The 21,124-nt window shown below is 42.8% G+C and overlaps 1 protein-coding gene across 1 annotated transcript in view; it reads right to left on the minus strand.

The window, feature by feature from the left end:
* Positions 1 to 6,234, minus strand: part of myo15aa (myosin XVAa) — a 43,415-nt gene extending 37,181 nt beyond the window's left edge. The window contains exons 1-9 of the mRNA XM_038695844.1: positions 5,062 to 6,234; positions 4,568 to 4,650; positions 4,052 to 4,115; positions 3,756 to 3,865; positions 3,443 to 3,517; positions 988 to 1,078; positions 826 to 831; positions 313 to 416; positions 90 to 153 (exon numbers count right to left, since the gene is read on the minus strand). Of these exons, the coding sequence (XP_038551772.1) occupies positions 90 to 153; positions 313 to 416; positions 826 to 831; positions 988 to 1,078; positions 3,443 to 3,517; positions 3,756 to 3,865; positions 4,052 to 4,115; positions 4,568 to 4,650; positions 5,062 to 6,219 (1,755 nt within the window). The 5' untranslated portion in view covers positions 6,220 to 6,234. The remainder of the gene's footprint in view (positions 1 to 89; positions 154 to 312; positions 417 to 825; positions 832 to 987; positions 1,079 to 3,442; positions 3,518 to 3,755; positions 3,866 to 4,051; positions 4,116 to 4,567; positions 4,651 to 5,061) is intronic.
* Positions 6,235 to 21,124: the final 14,890 nt, after the last annotated feature.

Consider the following 21,124-nt stretch of genomic DNA (forward strand, 5'->3'; position numbering starts at 1 on the left):
AGGGGAAAACTCAAGTTTAACACACTTTGTTACACAGAAAATATGAGATATCAAGTGTGTGTGTGTGTGTGTGTGTGTGTGTGTGTCACCTGGAAGACGATACGGGACTTTTCCAGTAGATACTGAGAGGTTATGGCACCACAGATCACACCACTGGGCAGAGAGAGAGGCAGAAGGGTATTATATTGTATAATAATAAGTTATCTTTAGTTATATAGCACAAACTTTAATTACAACAACATAAAATGACACATAATTCACTGAGAAAGCTTTTTTGAGAATGGAACTGTTGTGTATTTATTTCATACTCACTCCTCCAGAAAGACCTCTATGTATTTCCCAAAGCGACTGGAATTATCGTTCCGTACAGTTTTGGCATTTCCAAATGATTCCAGCAGAGGAGCTGCCTCAAGTATCTACCGGGCATTCAGACACACACTGTATCAACAACCTACATCAGCAAAAATATCTTGCTCTGACAGTAATAGATGGTCTATAGCATACATCCAGCATATATGCTAAAAACAACAGAGCAAGAAACAATTAAAATGCAAAGCACCGGTTGATTCTGTGTGAACTGTAGTCAAATAAAAGGCTATTTAATGCCCATTTGAGATGAGTTAATTCAGACCCTGATCAGACAGTTGAGGGGATGCTAGACAGATTTTATATAGCAAGTGAAAGAAAAATGCACAAGAAAACACAACATCTCTACTGAAAATTGTCACACACCACAGCAAAACACAGCAACCTGCTATTCTTATGGCCATGTGTGTAGATGAGTTGCAAAATGTAAAGCACAAGTCATGCAGGCAACCCCACTACCTCAATCTGCAACGAAGAAGAGCCAGCAGAGATAAAGAGACATGGAAAAAGAGACATAGACAGGCGTTAGTCATCCTTCAAGACAGGAACGTGTGTGTGCGTGTGTGTGTGTGTGTGTGTGTCCAAATCAGCTGGCAGCACTAGCACAATGTGTGTTCGTACCTGTTGTGCAAGATTGCTTTTGTGGTGTATTGCTGTTAGGTAGCGGAGGACTAGTTTGGTGGCCTCTGTTTTCCCAGATCCGCTCTCTCCACTGAAACACAGTAACACACACTCAATGTATAAAGTATGCCATAGGAAAAATATGATACATTTGAAGGATACACATATACTTATATGGTTTTCTACCTCAGTATCCTGGCTGTGTGTCTTCACCTCAGCTAAATGTTTAGAGGAGCTTCTGAACATAACTGGCTGTAGAAAATTAAAGGCGCAGAAAACTAAGTAGCATATTTAAAGTAAATGTATTGTATTGTATTGTAGTAAATGTAAAGGATTAGTCCTTCTTTAGTGTACTATCGCAGAGGTTTCCCCAGGTCACGTTAGGATCATTTGCTGAGCTAAAGTAAGCAAAAGGTTACAGCCTGTGATGTTCCAACACAAGGTCAAGGAAGGAGAAATATCCCATGTCAAGAAGTATCCTTCAGATATGGTTTGGCATTACACTATGTTCTCACTTTTTAGTGCTGCTTGATGCCATTTCCTCCTCGGCCGAGTTTCAATAAATATTTCTGCCCTGTGAAAACTTATACATTAATAAGAGTTGAGCTCACAAGATTTTGCTTTATGGTAATCAGCCACATGTGTTTTAGGATTTTTGTTTCTAGTTTTGTAGTTTTGTAGTGTCAGCAGCAGGTCAAAATGATTTCGATCATATGGATGCTATTGTTAATATTGCGGTTAATATTGCGGTGATATTATTTCCACACGCCTACAAAATAGAATCAATAGAAACCCTTGAAATGATGGTTGATTACATCACAAACTGGATGTCAGAGCAGCCATGACAGCTGCACAGAAAATCAGAATTTGACTCACGGTTTGTGTTGTTATATCATTCAAACCATAAAACAACAGAAAATGTTTTAAATGACAATGGCAGAAACTGTATCTGCACATACTACATTTTTTGGATGCCCTCGTGACAAAACTAGTGCTAGTATTTAATATTTTTTAATGGTACACAGGATGAAATTTCTCAATTGGCATAGTGGGCTGTGATATCCCATTTGCTAAAAGTGGAAACTCACAATGGCCAAAGAGTGAACATTATCTGCACTTTAAGCACCACTGCACACAGCTTTTAATAATCACTTAGAGCATCCATTATTTGATCCTTCTCACCCCCTACTGGTGAGTTTGACTTAATTGACAAAGTGACGTGAGACCAGGCTAATCTTGCATTAGGTAAGGCCACTTTTACGTTAAACCACCTGAAACGATCTTACACGTGCACACACACACACGCACGCACGCACACACACACACACACACACACACACACACACTGTGCTTCACCACTGCCAACAGCTTAGTGCTAAATACCACTATTATGTAAGCTTGGCCAAAGGGGGGCAGAGGTGTATGTGTATGTGTGTGTATGTGTGTGTGTGTGTGTGTGTGTGTGTGTGTGTGTGTGGTATTTAGGGACACCGGCACCTTGACCACATTCCAGCATAAGGTTTCAACTCACGGGCTGGTTAGCTAAAAAACGGGCCATTACTGGTCACTGTACACCAGACCTCAGTTACCCCTTATCACGCACTCAGTGGCTCACACACAAACACAGGGTTTGCACACGTGCACATGGACACACACACCTTGGAAACATCATCTGCTCCTGGCACAGACCTGGCTGGGCTTTCTTTACAGGTGTCTCCTTCCGAAAACGGCTAGAGTGTTCCAGGTGTGTGCGAATGGGTACATGTGTAGGAATTTTTTGTATTTCCTATGATTGTTTATGGTAATATCTAAAAGCACACACCTGTGTGCAAGTGTGTGGATATACTATATATGCGTCTATGCTTTTACATCTGAGTTAGGTGTAAACTTGCTAACTAACTGTATGTGTGTTTGTGGGTGTTTGTTTGCTCCTCCAGGAGATAAGTCATGACATGGAGTGAGGCGCCTGTGACAGATAGACGGAGCTTGAGAGGACTGAAGGATGGCTCTGTCTTAAGTTTGCTGGCCAGAAAACCACAGACAGACACTCATGAATTTACAAACACTAATCCAAATGGAGATGGAAACCTAACTGTCCAAGAAGCTTCATGGACACTGTGTGCACCAAGGTTACGAATGACATGCAACTAAAAATATGTTGCTGCTGAATGCAGGATTTTTATGTAAAAACTATCTTTCTATCTGTTTAAATGTCAATCTTGTGTACTGTGTGATCAATGGTATAGAAATTTTTCAGGCACATATGATGAATAGAATTTAAAAAGTGAAACACAAACCAGCAGGGAGTGAATTCAGGAGTGGTGAATGAAACTCCTATTTATAAATCATACATGGCTGGTAAACATTGAAGTCTGATTTACAGGTACATGGAAAGTAATTAAAATTCGCAGATGACGGATGATTTTTGAAGGACTATAGAGAGCCAGCCCCCTACCTGATTATTATGACCTGGTTGTGTTTGGCATCCATCATTTTGGAATAAGCAGAGTTTGCTATGGCAAACAAATGCCTGAAGGAGAAAGAATAGCTGCATCAACAATCTATCAGATATCTAAAGAGATAAAAGCAATGAATTGAGCCAACAAAAGCTTAAAGATAGAACATGATAATTAGTAATAATTTATAGTACAGATTAAGCTAAATTTTTGTGTTTTTAAAGTGTGAAGGTATTGACAACTACAACTAGTGCTCAGTTTGTTTGTTTTTTAGTTTATTGTCCTCACAGTTTCAGAGGGACCAGGACTTACGGAGGGTTCTCTCCAAGAGCATGACCCTTGTACAGCAGTACCATGTCCGTCCCATAGATGTTGTACATCTTATAGGGGTTCACAGACACCAGGATACTACCTATGTACGTCTGAAAGTAAACAAAGAATAAGGAGAAAAAAGATACAGAGAGATAAATATATAGGCTTGAAAAATCATCACAAACTCAAAATAAAATGATTTGTCTTTAAATGTATAGATTGAAGACATTTTCATTAGTATAAGGGTTATATGTAGGTGGTTGCATGTTGGATGCTCGTGTTGCTAAGATACTTGCATAAATAAGCTCCCTCTCAAATCTTTTCCTCAGGTTAAGCAGAACAGCCCCTTCATGCATCTCCCTAGACAGAAGCAATAAGACGAAGGTATTTAAGAATAACAGAGAACTTTTCCTTTCACTCCATCCAGACCATTTTTGCATCTTTGGACTGTGCTGAATTTAAATATGGCCTTTATTCACTAAGGAATTTGCCAATCTCTTTGATCAATCCATAGGCATGTCCCATTCCTGCACAGATACATTACTCAATTTTAAGAACCTGTCCAGAATCTTGAAACCCATTGTGTATTTGAAGCTACAAAAATTATTATTGGTGTGTAAGACTGCCCACTGAGTAAAAGATGTGCAGTAGCATTCATTCTCTATACTGCAGATTATTATTTCAAATCATGATAAACGAAATGGTAAAGTAAAAAAAAGTATCTTTTGTTTTATACATTTTACTGTTGCACTTGACATTATAGGTCTCTCTCTGACAAAGTTAACTCAGGTGTGTGTGATATTTTTACTTACTCTAGCTGTGTCATATCTTCCACTCCATCTTCCTCACGTTGCTCCCGGTGAGTCATGGTGGGCAGGCTTCTGATTGAGTACATCTAAAACATGCACATATACACTCTAAAATGAGGACATGAAGCCCTTAGCACAATCGGCTCATGTATCAATACATGCACACACTTACATGGATGATTCTAATCTTGATTGACTCCAGTACCCCCATTTGCCCTTCTCTCACCAAATATATGTGCTTTACACATTTTACCTATTTAGCTCATTGTGCCCACTACCTATCATCACTATCATGCTCTTTCAAAAACCATCAACATATAATTAAGCTACCATCCCTCATAGTACTCTACCCTTCATCTCCACTATTGTGCCAGGTTTTCTCCCAAATATTTCATGTGCAACTACAAGATTGCATTAACATAAAGACATATAATATAGTGGTCACCATTAGCTATTGTGTCTACTTGTAGTGTGTGTCATGTATTCAAACCTTTTACCTTGTCAAACCAGTGCCCCTGTGGTTCCCCCTCCCTGCTGAGATTCCACTCCCCTGGTTCATGCCCCACATGTCCTTGGCCCATCAGGCTGTAGGGATCAAGGAGCTCCCCGTCTCTATACATGGACCACTTATTGAGGTTCTGCACTGTCCCGTGAGGTAGAACCCTCTCTGCACCCCACATATCCATATCTTGCTGCAGTCCCAAGCCTTCAACCCCGGAGCCCTGTGCCCAGTGCTGTTCAGGGTTGGATCCCTGGACCTGGGGTGACACTACAGCATATGAGGAAGGTAGGCGGAAAGTGGCACCCCTGAGATGAGGGTTCTGCAGGGCACCAGAGAGGTTAAGTGTGCGAGGTTCTGGGGTGCTAGGGGCACCAAGCCGTGTCATGATATTACCATCGGGGAGACGGTACTTTGCCCCACGAAGGTTTGGGTTCCTTGACAAAGCATTAGACAAGTCAAGTGTGCGGGGTGCAGTACTTGGTTGAGAGGGGGTCATCAGAGTTCCATCTGGCAAACGGTAGGTGGCAGATCGGAGGTTCTGGTTGCGGAGAGCCTTTGAAAGGTCGAGGGAGCGTGACTCAGAGGTATCAACAGAACCAGGCTGCCTTAATAGTGATGTGCTTGGGAGTCTGTAGGAGGCACCACGGAGGTTTGTGTTAAGCATGGCACCAGAAAGGAGAGGACCAGAGGAGCCAGAGGTGGGAGCTTGGGTTTGGTTTCGTGAAAACAATGCTGATCCATCTGGGAGCTGAAACTTTGCCTTACGCAGGTTAGCATTCATTAGGGCGCTTGATAACCCCGGTGATGAGACTGTAGTCTCAGCATTCTGTGTCTCCTCATCTGGACGTTTTAGAATGGAACCATCTGGTAATCTATAAGATGCCTTGCGAACATTAGGATTGAGAAGAGCAGAGGAGAGCATAGAGGAGGAAGGGATGACAGGTTCCGGTGCTGGCTCGTTTCTTGTAACCAAAGTTCCATCTGGCAGCCTGTATGTGGCTTTACGTAAATTGGGGTTCAAAAGTGCAGAAGAAAGCATAGATGAGGAAGGGGAGGGTGCAGGTGTGGGCTCTGTCCTGGTGACAAGAGTGCCATCAGGCAATCGATATGTGGCCTGTCGCAAACTTGGATTGAGCAAGGCAGAGGACAGCATAGAGGACGAGAGGGGTGATGGACCTAAAGAAGGTTCAACAGGTTCAGTTCTGGTGACAAATGAGCCATCAGGTAGTCTATAGGTTGTCTGACGTAGGCTTGAGTTCTGCAGGGCATTGGAGAGGATAGAGGGTGACACCCTCCCACCACCACTGACACCACCTCCAACATCAGTGGTAGTTGGAAGCTCAAGAGGTCCCTGAGACATTGTCAAAGTGCCACTTGGAAGCCTGAACATGGATCCCTGAATTTGGGAGGTCCTCAGTCCACCAGAGAAAAGTGAGGAGGAACCTCTGATTATACCTTGTTGAGTTGTGGTGGGTGCAGGGACAGGAGAGGCAAGAGACGTGGGAGAGAGGTGTCGCTGAAGGGGTGAGGTATAGGAAGCATTGCGCAGCTGAGAGGTAAGCATAGCAGAAGACAAGTGTGGGGAGGAGGGTACAGAGGGGGCAGGAGGGGCTGCTACCTGTGGGGGAGAGAGGACAGCTGTATAGAGGTTGGCATTGCGTAATAGAGGAGATGAGTAGGAGGTGCTGCGCAGGTGGGAGTTCTGTGTCAAAGCATTGGATAGACCAATAGTGGAATATGGGCTCAACCCCTGGCTCACCTGTACATCAGCTGATATCTCGCCCTGACCCCCGGGTATGGGGGAAGGGCTTCTTTGTAAAGGTGTGGTGATGCTGGCATTCTGCAGATAAGGGTTCTGGGGCCTGTGTCCCAGATAAGGTGATAAGGGTGCAGTTTGAGGGAGGTTTTGAGAGTAGACTTCATACTGTGTTTGGGGGGAAGAGGATCTCTGCAAAGGAGAAGAGTAAGCAGTGTTTGAATGAGGGATGAAGGAATTGATAGGAGAGGGAGGAAAGGGAGCACCTACAAACTGGGGGTTTGGTAAAGCATTTGTAAGCATTGGGGATGGGCCTGGCTCCATCATTGTGTAGTCATACTGGGTGATACTGTGAGATGGTGGGAGAGTACCAGGAGAAAGGCTGGGGTGAGGTCCTGTAGGTTGAAAAGATGTTGGCCCTGCATTCTGGGGACTCATAGCCCTGTGTGGAAAGGGGGACGGCGGGTGAGATATATGGTGCATGGGAGAGGCTGAACGGGAAGGCAGGGGAGATTGACGGTGCAGTGGTTGTGGAGAAGGAGGTCTACTCTGCAGCCTACGCACTGATGGCTGGGGGGAAATAGGGCCACTGTGTTTCAAAGAAGGCTGTGGAGAGACAGGAGGCACTGGGGGAGGAGCTCTGAATGACTGCCTAGATTGAAGAGAGGGCTGGTTTCTGGACATTCGGACTAGCGGCTGGCCTCTACCGACAGGTCTGTGGAAGCCTCCTTGAGGAGTGCCATGTCGCGTTGACTCCCTTAACCCTGTAGGACGGGAGCCTGTCCTGGCTAACATAGTTGAACCACCTACACCCCCCATCTGTCCTGAGGGAGGAGCTGGGCCACTGTGTACAGAGGACCTGAATGGGGCTACGTGCTGAGTGACAGGGGGTCCATGTCTACTGCGTCTCTGTAAATAGGGGTTAGCTGGGGAGGGTTTCACAGCCCCCATGGGCACGTGACTTCGACCTCCAGCACCACCTCTCAGCCTGCGAGTAGATGAACGGGTGGGGAGGGGGCGACTACTGATGCCTGATGGGGAAGGAGAGGGAGGACGATGGGGGGAGGTTGGGCGGAAGGTTTGGGGAGGGGACTGAGATCTCTCACGTAGAGGGGGACTCTGTCTTTGTGGGGATGGTAGGGGAGGAGAGGGAGAACGTCTCATCGTGGACGTTTGTTTTCTAGCTTTGAACAAATGCGGTCTGGTAGATGGCAGAGGCACTGCCTCCGGAGGGGGTTTCTGTCTGAAAGAGAGTCTTGGGGAAGGTGGTGGGCTTGATCTCTTCCTCAGTGATCCCTGGGGTGAAGCTAGGGGGCTAGAAAGTGGGGACTGGGGTCGGATAGTTGATGGAGCCCTGCTCAGCCCAATTCTCCCCCGTCCTCTTGTCAGGGATGGCTGAGCTCTAGCTAACATCCCTCTCCTGTGGTGTGGTGGAGAAGCAGGTGGGCTGGGTGGTCTCTGCCTGTCAAGTACGGAAGTTGGCCTTTGGCCTGCCATTGAAGCCCGGTTAGTGAGCCCTCTCCGATGGAAGCGAGGGGAGAGGTGGGGGTCTGTCTGGATGCCTGTTTGGAAGTCCATGTGATGTGGTGAGAGGCGGGGAGAAGGAGGTGCCATTGCCCTAGCTGATCCTGGCCTCAGTGACGGGGATGGAATGGGACTCATTCGTCGCACTGGCCTAGATGAAGCCACTGGTGAATGCATTGGTGAATGCATCAGTGGAGGCATCTGTGGCTGTCTTCGTGGGACCATTGGTAACATTTGCCCCATCTGGAACATTTGTGGGTCTTGGGGTTGGTGCATTTGTGGAGCCAATTGTGGTGGTAAGGGAGATTGGGACAAGTGACTTGGAAAAACAGAGAAAGGAGGGTGAGTAGGCTGAGGCAGAGAGAAGTGCTCCTGTTGAATGATCTTAGGTGTTGGCGAAGGGGTTTGTCTAGTAAGAATGGGGGTTTGTTGTTGGTTCATGACAGTGGGGTAGTAGGGCTGTGCAGGAAGGTATGTGGGGAGGGACTGCTCATATTGCATATCTGACATAATTGCCAGATTGTTGAGGGCATGACCTGGGGAGGGAGGGGGAAACATTGGAGAGGAGGCATGAGAATGAGGAGGAGGTGGTAGGGTTTCCACGTCTAGTCTGTCTTTTCCAAATAGCCTAACCTGGGGCCTGGGGACCCTGAACTGCTCTGCTGAAATTGGCTCAGCGAGAGGGTAAGACAGCTGCTCCTGTCTATATAGCTGTCCCGTCTCAGCTGGATGCAGCCCAGCATCCATATAGAAAGGTTGCTGATAGGAGTTAGAAATAGCAGCAGGGTCTATATATCCCAGCATTGGGTCATTATATAGGCCTGGCACAACATCATAACCACCACCCATCATGCCATATGGGTCTGACATCCCATAGATACCCATATTGTGGTCAAAGTAATCTCCATACAGCTCAGGGTCATAGGGGTCATCCATGGCACTTTCATAGTAACCGTATGGCTCTGGCTCCATTGCATACAGCATTCCATCTTCACCATAATAATACTCCGTCCCTTCATCACCATAGTACTCTTCATACTCATCATCATAATAGTCATATGGGTAACTGTAGTAATCCACGTCATCATCATAGTAAAACTCATCATCATAATAAAAGTTGTCCTCTTCATCATAGTAACCATATTCATCTTCCCACTCATCATCATCATAGTAATCCATTTCTTCTCCATATGGGTCATATGGGTCATAGGTCATGGGTTGTCTCAGGAAGCCTCTAGGTCTCCACCTGTCATGGTAATCTTCCTCATATCCATACTCATCATCATCATACTCATAGGCTTCATCGTAATGATGTGTCTGTCTTCCTCTAGTGTTCCTGTTAGCAAATGACAGGTGCTTTCGTTCCCGTCCTCGTGCTGGTGCCCCCAGCCGACCTTGGCCCTTAGCAGTTAGGAACCTCCCTGTTAACCAGTTAGTTGCTGCAGCTATCCTTCCTACCATCCAGCTTTTATCCTTAAACCCTGATCCTGCATTCTTTTTTCCAAACATTCCTTTGAATTTCCCTCCCAGTCCCTTTGCCTCTGTTGCCATTTTCCCCTTGCCTCCTAAACTGGATAGATTTATAGTCTTTTTAGGTGGTGGGGTTTCTTTTGTAGCGCCATCTTTTTTATTAAACAAGCTGAAGCCAGACAGACCTGGCTTTTTATCAGCGGAAGGTGATTTAGCCCCAAACCCAGCAAATAGCTTGCTGGCGCCCAGAAGTGGTTTACCACCAGCAGAGGGCTTGTTTTTCTTGGAGAGTCGTAGGAAGAGACGGGAGGTGCTTTTAAGGTTTCTCTTTGGTTTTGCTTTCTCTGGCTGCTGTTGTTTAGAGGGAAAGCTAAAAGGAGAGGACTTCCCTGTGAGGCCTGTGAGGGCTTTGGAGGCTCCTTTGAGGTGAGACCTAGGATCTGCCTTTTCTGCTTTTGCTCCACCTGTGTTCTTCTTCTGTCCCTCTGCAGCAAAGCCTATCATGGCCTTGGAGGCTCCTTTGATGTTAACATCACTCATCTTTTTCAGGTTTATGGCACCCATCCCTTTCTTTGTCTGGGCCCCCCCATTCTCTTCCTCCTCATCAACAGGTGAGTGTTTAGGAGGAGGCTTAAACCCCTTTACAGCCATGGCCTTAGATGCACCTTTTAGAGCTGTTTTTCCTTTCCCTTTATCTACCTTTGCTGGCTTTTTAGAAACTACCTCTTCTTCACTGTCATCTTCCTCATCTTCATCAGTAGACATCTCCTCTGACTCTTCCTCTGACTCCTCCTCTGACTCGCTGACAGGTTTTTTCCCCTTTCCCTTCTTTCCATCATCCTTCCCTTTCCCCTTAGCTGGTGGCTCCTCTGCTTTCTTCCCTCCTTTCTTGTCATCTTTCTTGTCTTCTTTTCTGTCATCTTTACCTCCCTTTTTATCATCCTTTCCTCCCTTCTTTGGCTCCTCTGACTTGCCTTTCTTGGCAGCTGATTTTGGGTCACCTTTTTTAGGTGGCATGATGTCTCCTAACTCACATCATTCTAAACAAGATGAGGAAGAACACATTCCCAAAATGTGCAAATACAGGTCAGTATCAATGTCAATAATGATATGTACTCTTGAGAAGAAGAATCCAAATTGTAGCTACATCCTCTGATTCCCAATTTTGTTTTTCACGTCTTCTCTCCTTTTTCCTCCATCTGATCTATACCTGTGACACCCCAGAAACACACACTGTGACACACTCTGTCCCAAGTCAGTTGTTCTATAATGCACACTGAGACAAACAGAAACCACAGTCCTTCAAAATACGATCTAGTAATGGAGTCGGAATCTCAGCCATCAGTGCTCGCTCGCATTACAGTACGTCTTCAAGCCTGAGCAAAAAAACAGTTTTCTCTGTGTGTGTAAAAAGAGATGGATACACGTTTAGGAGTGTTAAAAAAAGCAGATGCGTATTAATTTAAAAAGTATCTTACTGGTTGTCTCTCCAGTCAGTCCACCCACCATAGCAAAAATACTTGTTGATTCCTGGTCTTGTTCTTCTCTTTAGGTTTGTAAGTAACTTCTCAGGGTCACATGATGGGTAAAAGACCCTGCTATCCCAGTGACAGAGTGACGGTGTAGTCCTTTGTGTGTCTCCTATTGTTGGTACGTCCTGTGAGTCCGGCAGTGAATCCTCATCTTGGCCACCGCACCAACTTTGGCAGGATGTCCCTCTAACAAGGAGAGCCGATGTGCATGTGTCTGTGTGAGTCTCGGCCTTCAGGGGTGTCCTCCTCTTTGTCCCAGAGTGAGTATGTGTGTGTTGCATTTGTGGTTGTATCCTCCCATGTCCACGTCAGCTTGCCTTTGTGACCTCCTGCAACCTTCTGCATCTCTCTCTGGTTACCTCAGCTTCATCCGTCCCCTGTTCATTCATGCGCATGTGCATGCACATATGAGCATATGTATTGTATGTCTGTGTGTGTACGTGCATCAGAGTGAGTGTATCCCTAGTTATATTTACAATGGGCACCTTAATGCACAAACTATACTGCCTCGGGGTAACCCTATCTGCAGGCTCACTCCAGTATGAATAATGCAGGCTGGCTGAGCTGTTGCTAAACTGTGTCTGAGAGGCAAAGCCACGCAGAGCCAAAACACACACACACACACACACACACAGCAGTAGCAGCATGGGCCACAGCTGAGAGTGCTGTATGCTAAAAATGTCCACACAAGCATTCAACAGTATATCTACACACCAATATGCACATTCAACGCAGGAAGATGCAAATTAGGACTTCACAACTTACATTGGTTAGTCCAATACAGCAAGGATTTAAAAATGATAATTAGTCAGTGTTGTACTCCAGCTAACCGAAGAATAAATGATGAATTTACAGAAACTTTCCACTGAAGTGACCACCTAAATCAGAAACCACCCCTCAGAATGTATATATTAGAGCCTGATTTTGGCGCTAAAACAAAAGACATGAACGCACCAATTATTTCTTATAATTTTCTTCATGTTGAGACTGCCAAAATCCTCTAAATGCTCAATCTGTTTCATGATCCGACAGTGACTATTAGGAATCTTTTTAAATATAATCATTTATAACAAAAACAAAGTTTGTCTCCTCATCAAAAAACAAAACAAAACAGACATATATCTCTGCCCTGTCAGTGGAAGTGCAAGGAGTACCATGGGCTTACATGTTAGCTCATTTATGATGGCCTGATGTTAATTCATTGATGACGGGCTGATATTCCAGGAGGTCATCTCAGTGGTAGATATGAATGTTTAATGACTGCCCTGTGTTGAGCCTACGCAGCATGGATAAAACATTCATCGGGGGCCGCTCTAAATATATCACAAAGGGTCAACCCCGCCCTGGCCTGCTCCCCAACCAATATATAATACATACGGGCTAGTGTCAGGGGTTAACAGCCAGACACCACAGAACAGATGAAGGATAGAGAGCAAATAGCAAAAGAAAGAAATGCAAACAATAATTTTTGTTTGTTTTTCTTTCTTTTGCTATTTGCTCTCTATCCTTCATCTGCATACACATAATCATTTTCTGATGACTGCAAAATGAACACTAAAATATTTAATACAGACATTTAACCATGTGTACATTATTTCTTTTAAGTTATCAAAAAGACAAGAAAGATCTTGATCACTTTTGTCAATTACAGTTAACAGGTCCACCTCCAAGTTTTCTTTCCGCTAAATGGAGTTGGAAGAACTAATAGTCTTGACCTAAGATAGGATCTGAGCAGAAATCTGTCTCACGTATCCCCAGGGGCAGTGAGCATGACAAAACTCTAAACTGCAGGCTGCACAGCAATAACAACAACAGCAATTGTTGGTATCGTCTAACTGCAGACTGAGATAAGAGGATAAAGAAAGACTGTGGGCACAGAGGAAAGTTCAAAAGTTCCTTCCTGCTCATCAGATACTCACACAGTGAACGTTGTTGGTCACCAACACTTGTATAGAGGCACACAAAGAGATCTATTTGATATGTGTGATATGTATCTGCTGTCTGGCTGATGTGGTCTGTTGACTGAGTGAACTAGTAATGAATAGAGGGCAGATGACAGAGATGGACGAGGTGGAGAAAGAGGAGAGGGAGTTGGGCAAAGGTAAGGAGGGAAAGGGAGACAGATGCATCAACGAACTGCTGATGAATGAACTGCAGATAATATTATTGGTGAAAAGATGCTGAACGAGAAGAAGTCAAAATGAAAAGAGGCCGAGATGGACAGAAGAAGACCAAGAGGAACTGATAAAAGGATGCGAAAGAAGAAAATAACTAAAAGCAAAGAGAAGGAATGAAAAAGAACTAGAAAAGAAAATGCAGAAGAAGAAAATGAGAGAGAAAGATAGTTATTGGGAATAACAGAAGATGGAGAGAGATGGAGGGATGACAGAGAGTGAAATAGAGGGACACTAGGGAGCGAGCGTGAGAGTAGGGGAGAGTCTCTTCATCTTTATGCCAATCACTGACAACACGCTTTCAGCAGACGCACTCAGCGACACAAGACTAATAAAGGAGATCACCTGAGCAGAGCAACTCAAACAGGCTCACTTAATGGCACACACACACACACACACACACAGAGGCATGTCTCACAATGGAGATTGCATGCGATCACTGAATGCAGGATCTACTCTGAGGAAACTATCTAGAGATTGACAGCTACACACACACATTAATTGGTGGATTGAAAGCATGCCGCCATTATGATTGCTACATCACATACACTAGGGGCTTGGGCCAAATGCATATTATATATTTTACATCCACTTAACAATGCACAGTCTAGTGACGCAACACACACACACACACACACACACACACACACACACACAAAATAACATCCTCACAATAAATTGCGGAGAACACAAGCCCAGAACCAGCTAACCCTGCACAAGACTAACAGTCTTAACCCATGCTTGCAGCTCTGAGAGGCTGTGCTTTGGGCTAAATGCTAACATCAGCATGCTAACATACTCAAAGTGACAATGCTAACATGTGGATGTTTACATTTAATGTTTAGCATGCTAACATTTGCTAATTAGCATTAAACACAAAGTACGACTATGGCCGATGTCATAAGTTTGTCTGGTATTTGGTCATAAAAAGTATTAGACAAATTAAAATTGTCACCTGATGATGGCTTTACATGAAAAGTCAGGAGATCACCAAAGGCATTGGGATTTAACAACTGGGCACCATGAATTTCTGTCCCAAATTTCATCACAACTGAGTTGTTTCATTCATGAACAAAGTGGTGTATCGACTAACCGACATTGCCATCCCTCGGGCATTGCTGCTAGCGTGACTTTTAACTGTGACCGAGATGACAGTACTATAATATGCTATGAGGGTCAAAGTCACAGCATGCACACAATACTTGGTCAACATTACTCTGCCTATGGAAACATTTTATTTGATTATGAAAAATGTATGTAAAATATTTAGGAAAATGACAGAGGGAGAGTGTCTTTTAGAGACAAGAGGACATGAGGAAGCTGGACTCAGGTTTCTTGTAAGCTTTTAAGCCCCATTCAAGTCTTAAACTTTGCTGCCAGATTAACCCGCAACTTGACAATGGAGCGATGCCAGCAGCTTTTATCACACTGACGACCTGCCACAGAGGATCAAACGCCAACACTTGGCTGGATAGACAGCTATTAATAGACCTGAGAAGATACTCACTCACCGTAATGTATTTGTACATGTGAATTTAAAACAACATCATGAAGTAATTTTATCTTAAAACAGCTTCAAAATTATTTTAATGGTACACTGACTTGCAATAGGGAGAATTGCGTCTCTATCATTACCACTCTTGGCTCGGAGCGCCTGGTTTTGCATTATGTAGCACTGGAATCCTGGGCATGAAACCTATCATGTGAATGGCGGGATGCTTTACCGCACCATGTAACTCACCAGCAAGACTCTTCAGCAAGCAAGCTACAAGAAGAGGTTGTGAAGAGAACGAAGAAGATATAGTCGGAGGAAGAGAGGAAGAGAAAAGAGAGAGTGACCGAGCGTAAATATTGGACTGGCTTTTTTTGCAGGACAGATGCGAGCTAGTAAGTAATATAGTTTTGTTTGTTTGTCTTGTTTTATTGTATCAACTTGATGTTTGACTGTGTTCATTTGATTTTGATAGTTGTCCACATCATAAATAATAAAAGGTAAAGGTACTTCACTGTCACATACATCACAATATACAATATTTTGTTCACAAGAATGAGATGAAAAGATTAAACCGTTTTAAAGATCCTAAATGCTGAGATACATGAGTGGGGGGTCTAAGGGGATCCTCCCCCTGGAAATTTTGATCATTAAACACTTTATTTCCTGCATTCTAGTGAAAGTTTCTGCACCAATTTATGGTGGAAATGTTTTATTTGTGTAAAAGGAAACACAAAATTCAGGTAGCACATTACATTTCAAAAAATATAAATATAATAGAATCTAAGTCAGTGCAGCTCTCAGGCATTCTGTGCTGCTTTCAGATCTGTTCCTCCTGTAAATTAACTTTTCTCATGTAATATCATCGCTGCTGAGGGAACACATAGGTAGGTATGATTTAGTCTTCCCTCCTCTTTTGTCATTTTCAAAGGGAGAGAACGAAAAGCTTGGCCAAAAAGAAACTGTGTCAAGACGTTATTAAAGTTACTGATTGGTGCTGCATGTTTTTGGAACATTTTATAATCAGTAGCTTGTTTTTTTAGCTTAAGTTACTTTTTTTGGACAATGCTCATTTATTTCTTCTACATTTTAATTGCAATTCAGGTTTTCTTAATGTGCAAATAAACCTAAAAGCATTTTCATTTATTTAACTGCAAGCTATATTTCAGAACTTTTTTTTTTTTAAATTATGCTTTGAAAAAGTGGTGGGGACATAATCAGCCATTTAAAATAGCGGTGGGGACATGTCCCCAGCATCCCCAGTGTAAATGACACCTATGCATTTACATACACGTGGCAAAATTCATTCTCTGTAAGGAGATTCATTCTCTTTAACCAATCCCTCAAGGGAGCAGTGGGCAGCCACTGTACAGCTCCCGGGGACCAACTTCAGATCCATGCCAGTTGCACTGGTCAATGGACCTAACATGTTTTTGATGGTGGGGGAAACATGCAAACTTCACATAAAAAGGTCTGGGACAACCAAAATTTTTATCAAAGAGCAGAAGGAGTGGGGTAAGACGCTATAGAGTTCCCACGCACGCACCCGTTGAGACAGGCAGACTCACCACTGTCATACCAAAGTGATTACAGCGGCCACTACCAATTTCAATCATAACATTTCAAGACCAGTTGATACATTTTTTAAGTCAAAAACATAATTCCTCCAAGCTTAAGCATTGGATGCTCACACCCTGTCATGGTAATGTACATTACTTTTATGAATAGAGTGTTTGAGTTTGGTGCAGCTTACCTTATTTGTTCTTTTGAGTGACAAACATTGATTTATCCACAAATATCCACCAAAATGTCTGATGAACCCACTCCTTGTCTATAGTAACAATCTATCTTACCGGCTTCTATATGGCTACACTGACTTCTGGTGCACTTCTGGACCCTCTGCTGATGTTTTATAGCTGAACACACACACACACACACACACACACACACACACACACACACACACACACTTCATTTACAAAGCCCACTTGGACACACAATGGGACTGGTGCAGGTATAAGACTCTTTAGATCAATCAGTGCATCAGTCATGCAGTGATTGGGTTTCTTAGCAAACATGCTGCCCTTGTACATGTGTTGTGTGTGTAGCAATACCTTCTCCCCGATCTGTGCCTAAGTAAACAATTGTGCAGGCCCATTGTGCATTAATAGCAGGACACACACACACCTACACACACACACACACACACACACACACACACACACACACACACACACACACACATTACGCTATCATCCTCCCACATTGGCGTCCCAACGTCAGAGCCAGAAGGGTGATTTGCTATGAAACCCCTTTAGTGACAATAGGTTGTGAAACATTTGTGTGTGTGTGTGTTTGTGTGTGTGTGCGTGTGTGTGTGTGTGTGTGTGTTTGTGTGCTTGCTTGTTTGTACATCTATCGTTGTGAGGACCAATTAGATTTTTTGAGGACATTTTGGCCGGTCCTCACTTTCAGACAGACCTTCAAAGGGTTTGAGGGTTTGAGGGTTTGAGGGTCCAGACTTGGTTGTAGGGTTCAGGTTAGAATTAGGTTTAGGTTAGGGTTAGGCATGTGGTTGTTAGAGTAAGGAGCTGGGGACGCATTATGTCAGTGAGGGTGCTTACAAGTATAGAAAACACGTGTGTTGGGGAGCCTTATCAGAACACCCACACACACACACACACACATCACAAAAGGCATCTCTCACACACAGCAGATGGTTAGAGCTTAGTTAAATGTTACCCTAATTTTCACTGTGCATCTTCCAGTGGTCCGCATCTCACCCACAAATAAATATTTGTAGTAATACAGAATGAATAAGTTCTGTTGAGCCAAAAATCTTAACTTAATCTTTGCCTCCCATGATCCTCTGAATGTGATTTTAGATTATAATACATTGTGGCTGCCTGCCAAACCGCATGACTAACGCAGGTTTCAATTTGCTGTGAAGACAAGAACATAGAAGGATGGTTTATTTATTGTGAAAGAATATGACAGAACCTTGAAGGCACTCATCATAGTTAATCAATAAAAGTTCAGTCTTTAACAGAAGTAGTTAGAAGTAGCATGCACTTCTCTGGACCTCACAGCTTAACAGACTAATTTAATTACTTTACAGGAACCAAATACCATATTCCTTACACTGCATGTTGACAAGCTATGAAAGAATATTATGTTAATGATATAATGTGTGCTTATAGAATCACTTTTCAGGTTTTGTCTTGATTTCTTATGATAAACAAATCGTCTTCCTTTGTGTTGGTGTGCATCTCAAACCTGAACGTCCTATGACTTGTAGCAACAAATCATGGTCTATGTAAAACCCCTGAATTTTTCAACATGTTGTCTGAGCCTTTGCAAGGCGGTTTACTTTCTACTGATGCAACATGTCTCTTTAAAAGAACAAATTTAAAGTTATGTTTCTCTGTATAGCCACCCTTCTTTATGTGCCTCAATTGGCTAATTTATCGCCTAGACAAACATCAGTACACAAGAACAGAAAACAGCCCGACTATTCTAACTACTACTCTAAAGAGATTAGCTTAACACAAAGGCAAATGAAGTCTGTTAGCCTTTGTCTTATTTAAAAGACTAAAGTAAATATATACTCTTTATCCCTGTTTGTTCATACAATATACAGTAAGCTCCATACAGAGTCTTTTTTAAATACAAAATCTACTCTTAGTTTGGTGTGCAGAGAAGAAAACATTCAATATGAAGCAGACAGCCTCCACTCTTGTAAACTTGTTTATTTGGATGTTCAACTTGGTCACCTCATGTGTGTCATCTGCAAAATTCTTCCTTGGACATTATTTACCATGAGTGGTCCACTAAATTTAACGAAATCTCATGCAATTTTAATTTACCCTCAGTGAGTCCATACTTGGTTGAAGAGAAGTCAAACGTTTCCCTCTGATGTTTAATTATTCACTGCTGAATGGACCAAATGCTGAAATAACCTGATTCTCGGCTTCATGTAATGAACTGGCTGAAGCAGAAGAGGGCAGAAGAGACCAAGTAAACAGGGTACTGATCCATCTCTCAACTGCTGGTGATGTTCGTCTATGGTTGGTATTGTTTCTATTCTACCATCCAGAAAATGTAGAATTATATGTATTAATTCAACACGAGAAAAGTGCTATATGTGCTATATAACGATCACATATGATCCTGGGATGCAACAGTAAATCTCAGTGAGGCCACAACAGCATACAGCAGGTGATAACTCGTTGATTATAGTTGTTTGCTGGCTGTTGGATGGCTGCTGAAAATTAATATGTATTTTTAATGTTAAATAACTCATGTGCGTAAATATATTTTATGGATTTTGCACTGCTGGTACATTTTTGTAGAAGTACGACTGGAGAATCGATGAAAGCACAATAGAAACACAACAGTACACTGTGACCATTGTCCTCTGGTCCAAATCTGTCCAGTCTCCTGAAAATCAACAGTAACTGTCTTTTCTACAAAAACAAAAAAGTGATGCAAGGTAGTATTAGCGAAAACGCAGTTTTCTAGGAGGAACTGAAGCAAATTTGTGCAATTTGTATCACAATATGAAATCTGATAAGTAATCATTGTTAAAACAAGAGGAAAGGAGCTGTTAAGTTAATTAACCGTGGTGTGCAGCAGTTAAGAGTCATGGGGGCATTGCTTCATTGGTTCATTTAATACCAGTCACAATTACTACACCAAGGAAAAGTCACGTGATATTCAGTCAGTTGGAAAAAGAGATAAAGTAATGTCATGGTTGCACATTTGGTTGCACACATTTTTGGATTGCTTTGTATCTAACAAAAGTAACCTTTTAGTAGAATTGACTTTCCACCTGATATGACGTTCAACATCACACAATTATTGTTGTAACACTGAGAGAGGAGCTCTTAGGTTTCAGTAAAGTAAGACACTGTGCTGTGAAAAGGATTCATAGAAGTACTGCCTCTGGCCTCTGAAGCTCATAGCAGCTCAGTCTCTCTAATGTTGTCAAATAGGACTGCAATTAACCTTAATTTAATGTTCATTATCAAGTAATTCTGATTATTTTCTCAATTGATGGATTATTTGTTTGGTCTAAAGCATGGAAGGCCAAACAACAGCATGCGGACCAACTGTGGCCCCCTGCTCGATTTTAAATGGCCCACTGCGAATTTTTTAAAAATAAACTACAATATTGCTTGAGGTTATTTCTAAAAAGTTGCCCTGTATGTGCATTGCACTTCTTAGTTTGAACATTAGAGGTGCTGCCATTTTAATAATTACTTGACCTACTAAAATAGCGGGACCGAAAAGGCAGTAGACAGCCAGATATTTCAGAATTTCACAGTGGCTTCTTATATTTTATGGTCCACAATCAAAACAGCTGGGTCACCCCTGGTCTGTAGAATGTCAGAAATTAATTTAAAAAAATGATGATCACAGTTTCCTAGAGTCCAATATGACATCTTCAAATGTATCTTTTGTCCAACTAACAGTCCAAAACTCAAAGATAGGCAATTTAATATGAAACAGAGAAAAGTCTGAAAACAGATTTGTATTTTTGTTTTTTTTGCATTTTTGCTTGAAAAGGTACTTGAACAATTAGTTGATAATCTAAATAGTTGCCAAGTATTTTTCTGTCAGTGAAGTAATGAAATTATCGAATAATTTGCCATAGAGCTGCAGGTCTATGGCAAATAAAAAAAACACTTGGTTGGGTTAGTATTGATTACATTGAGAAAACTGCCAGGTCACAATGAATCTGTTTAAAAGGAGCTAGGTGGTGGGCAGCAAGTCTGCAAACTACTTTTTCTCAAACTTGGACATGCTACGACCAGCCCCTAAAATTTAGATTATGGCTTTAAACAACATACTGATGGCACAAAATTACACAAAAGCAAGGCTTATAAGAGGACTCTAATTAAAAACCCAATTCTTGCTTATGTGTACTGCCAGGCACCACACACACACAAACTCACACTTAGCCATGCCATATGGAGCCAAGCAGCATCAAGTGTCATGCCTGCTCCACACAATGCACACCCAGTCGACCATACCTTTGTTTCTTCTTCTTCTCCACAATAGTATCCCTCTATCCTTCCTCTTCTCTTCAGGTTATTCCAAAGCAGAAT

This window comes from Micropterus salmoides, unplaced genomic scaffold (genome assembly GCF_014851395.1).
Source record: "Micropterus salmoides isolate LMB-PRFRI ecotype aquatic unplaced genomic scaffold, ASM1485139v1 Ms_hic_scaffold_10, whole genome shotgun sequence".
NCBI classification, from domain to species: Eukaryota; Metazoa; Chordata; class Actinopteri; order Centrarchiformes; family Centrarchidae; genus Micropterus; species Micropterus salmoides.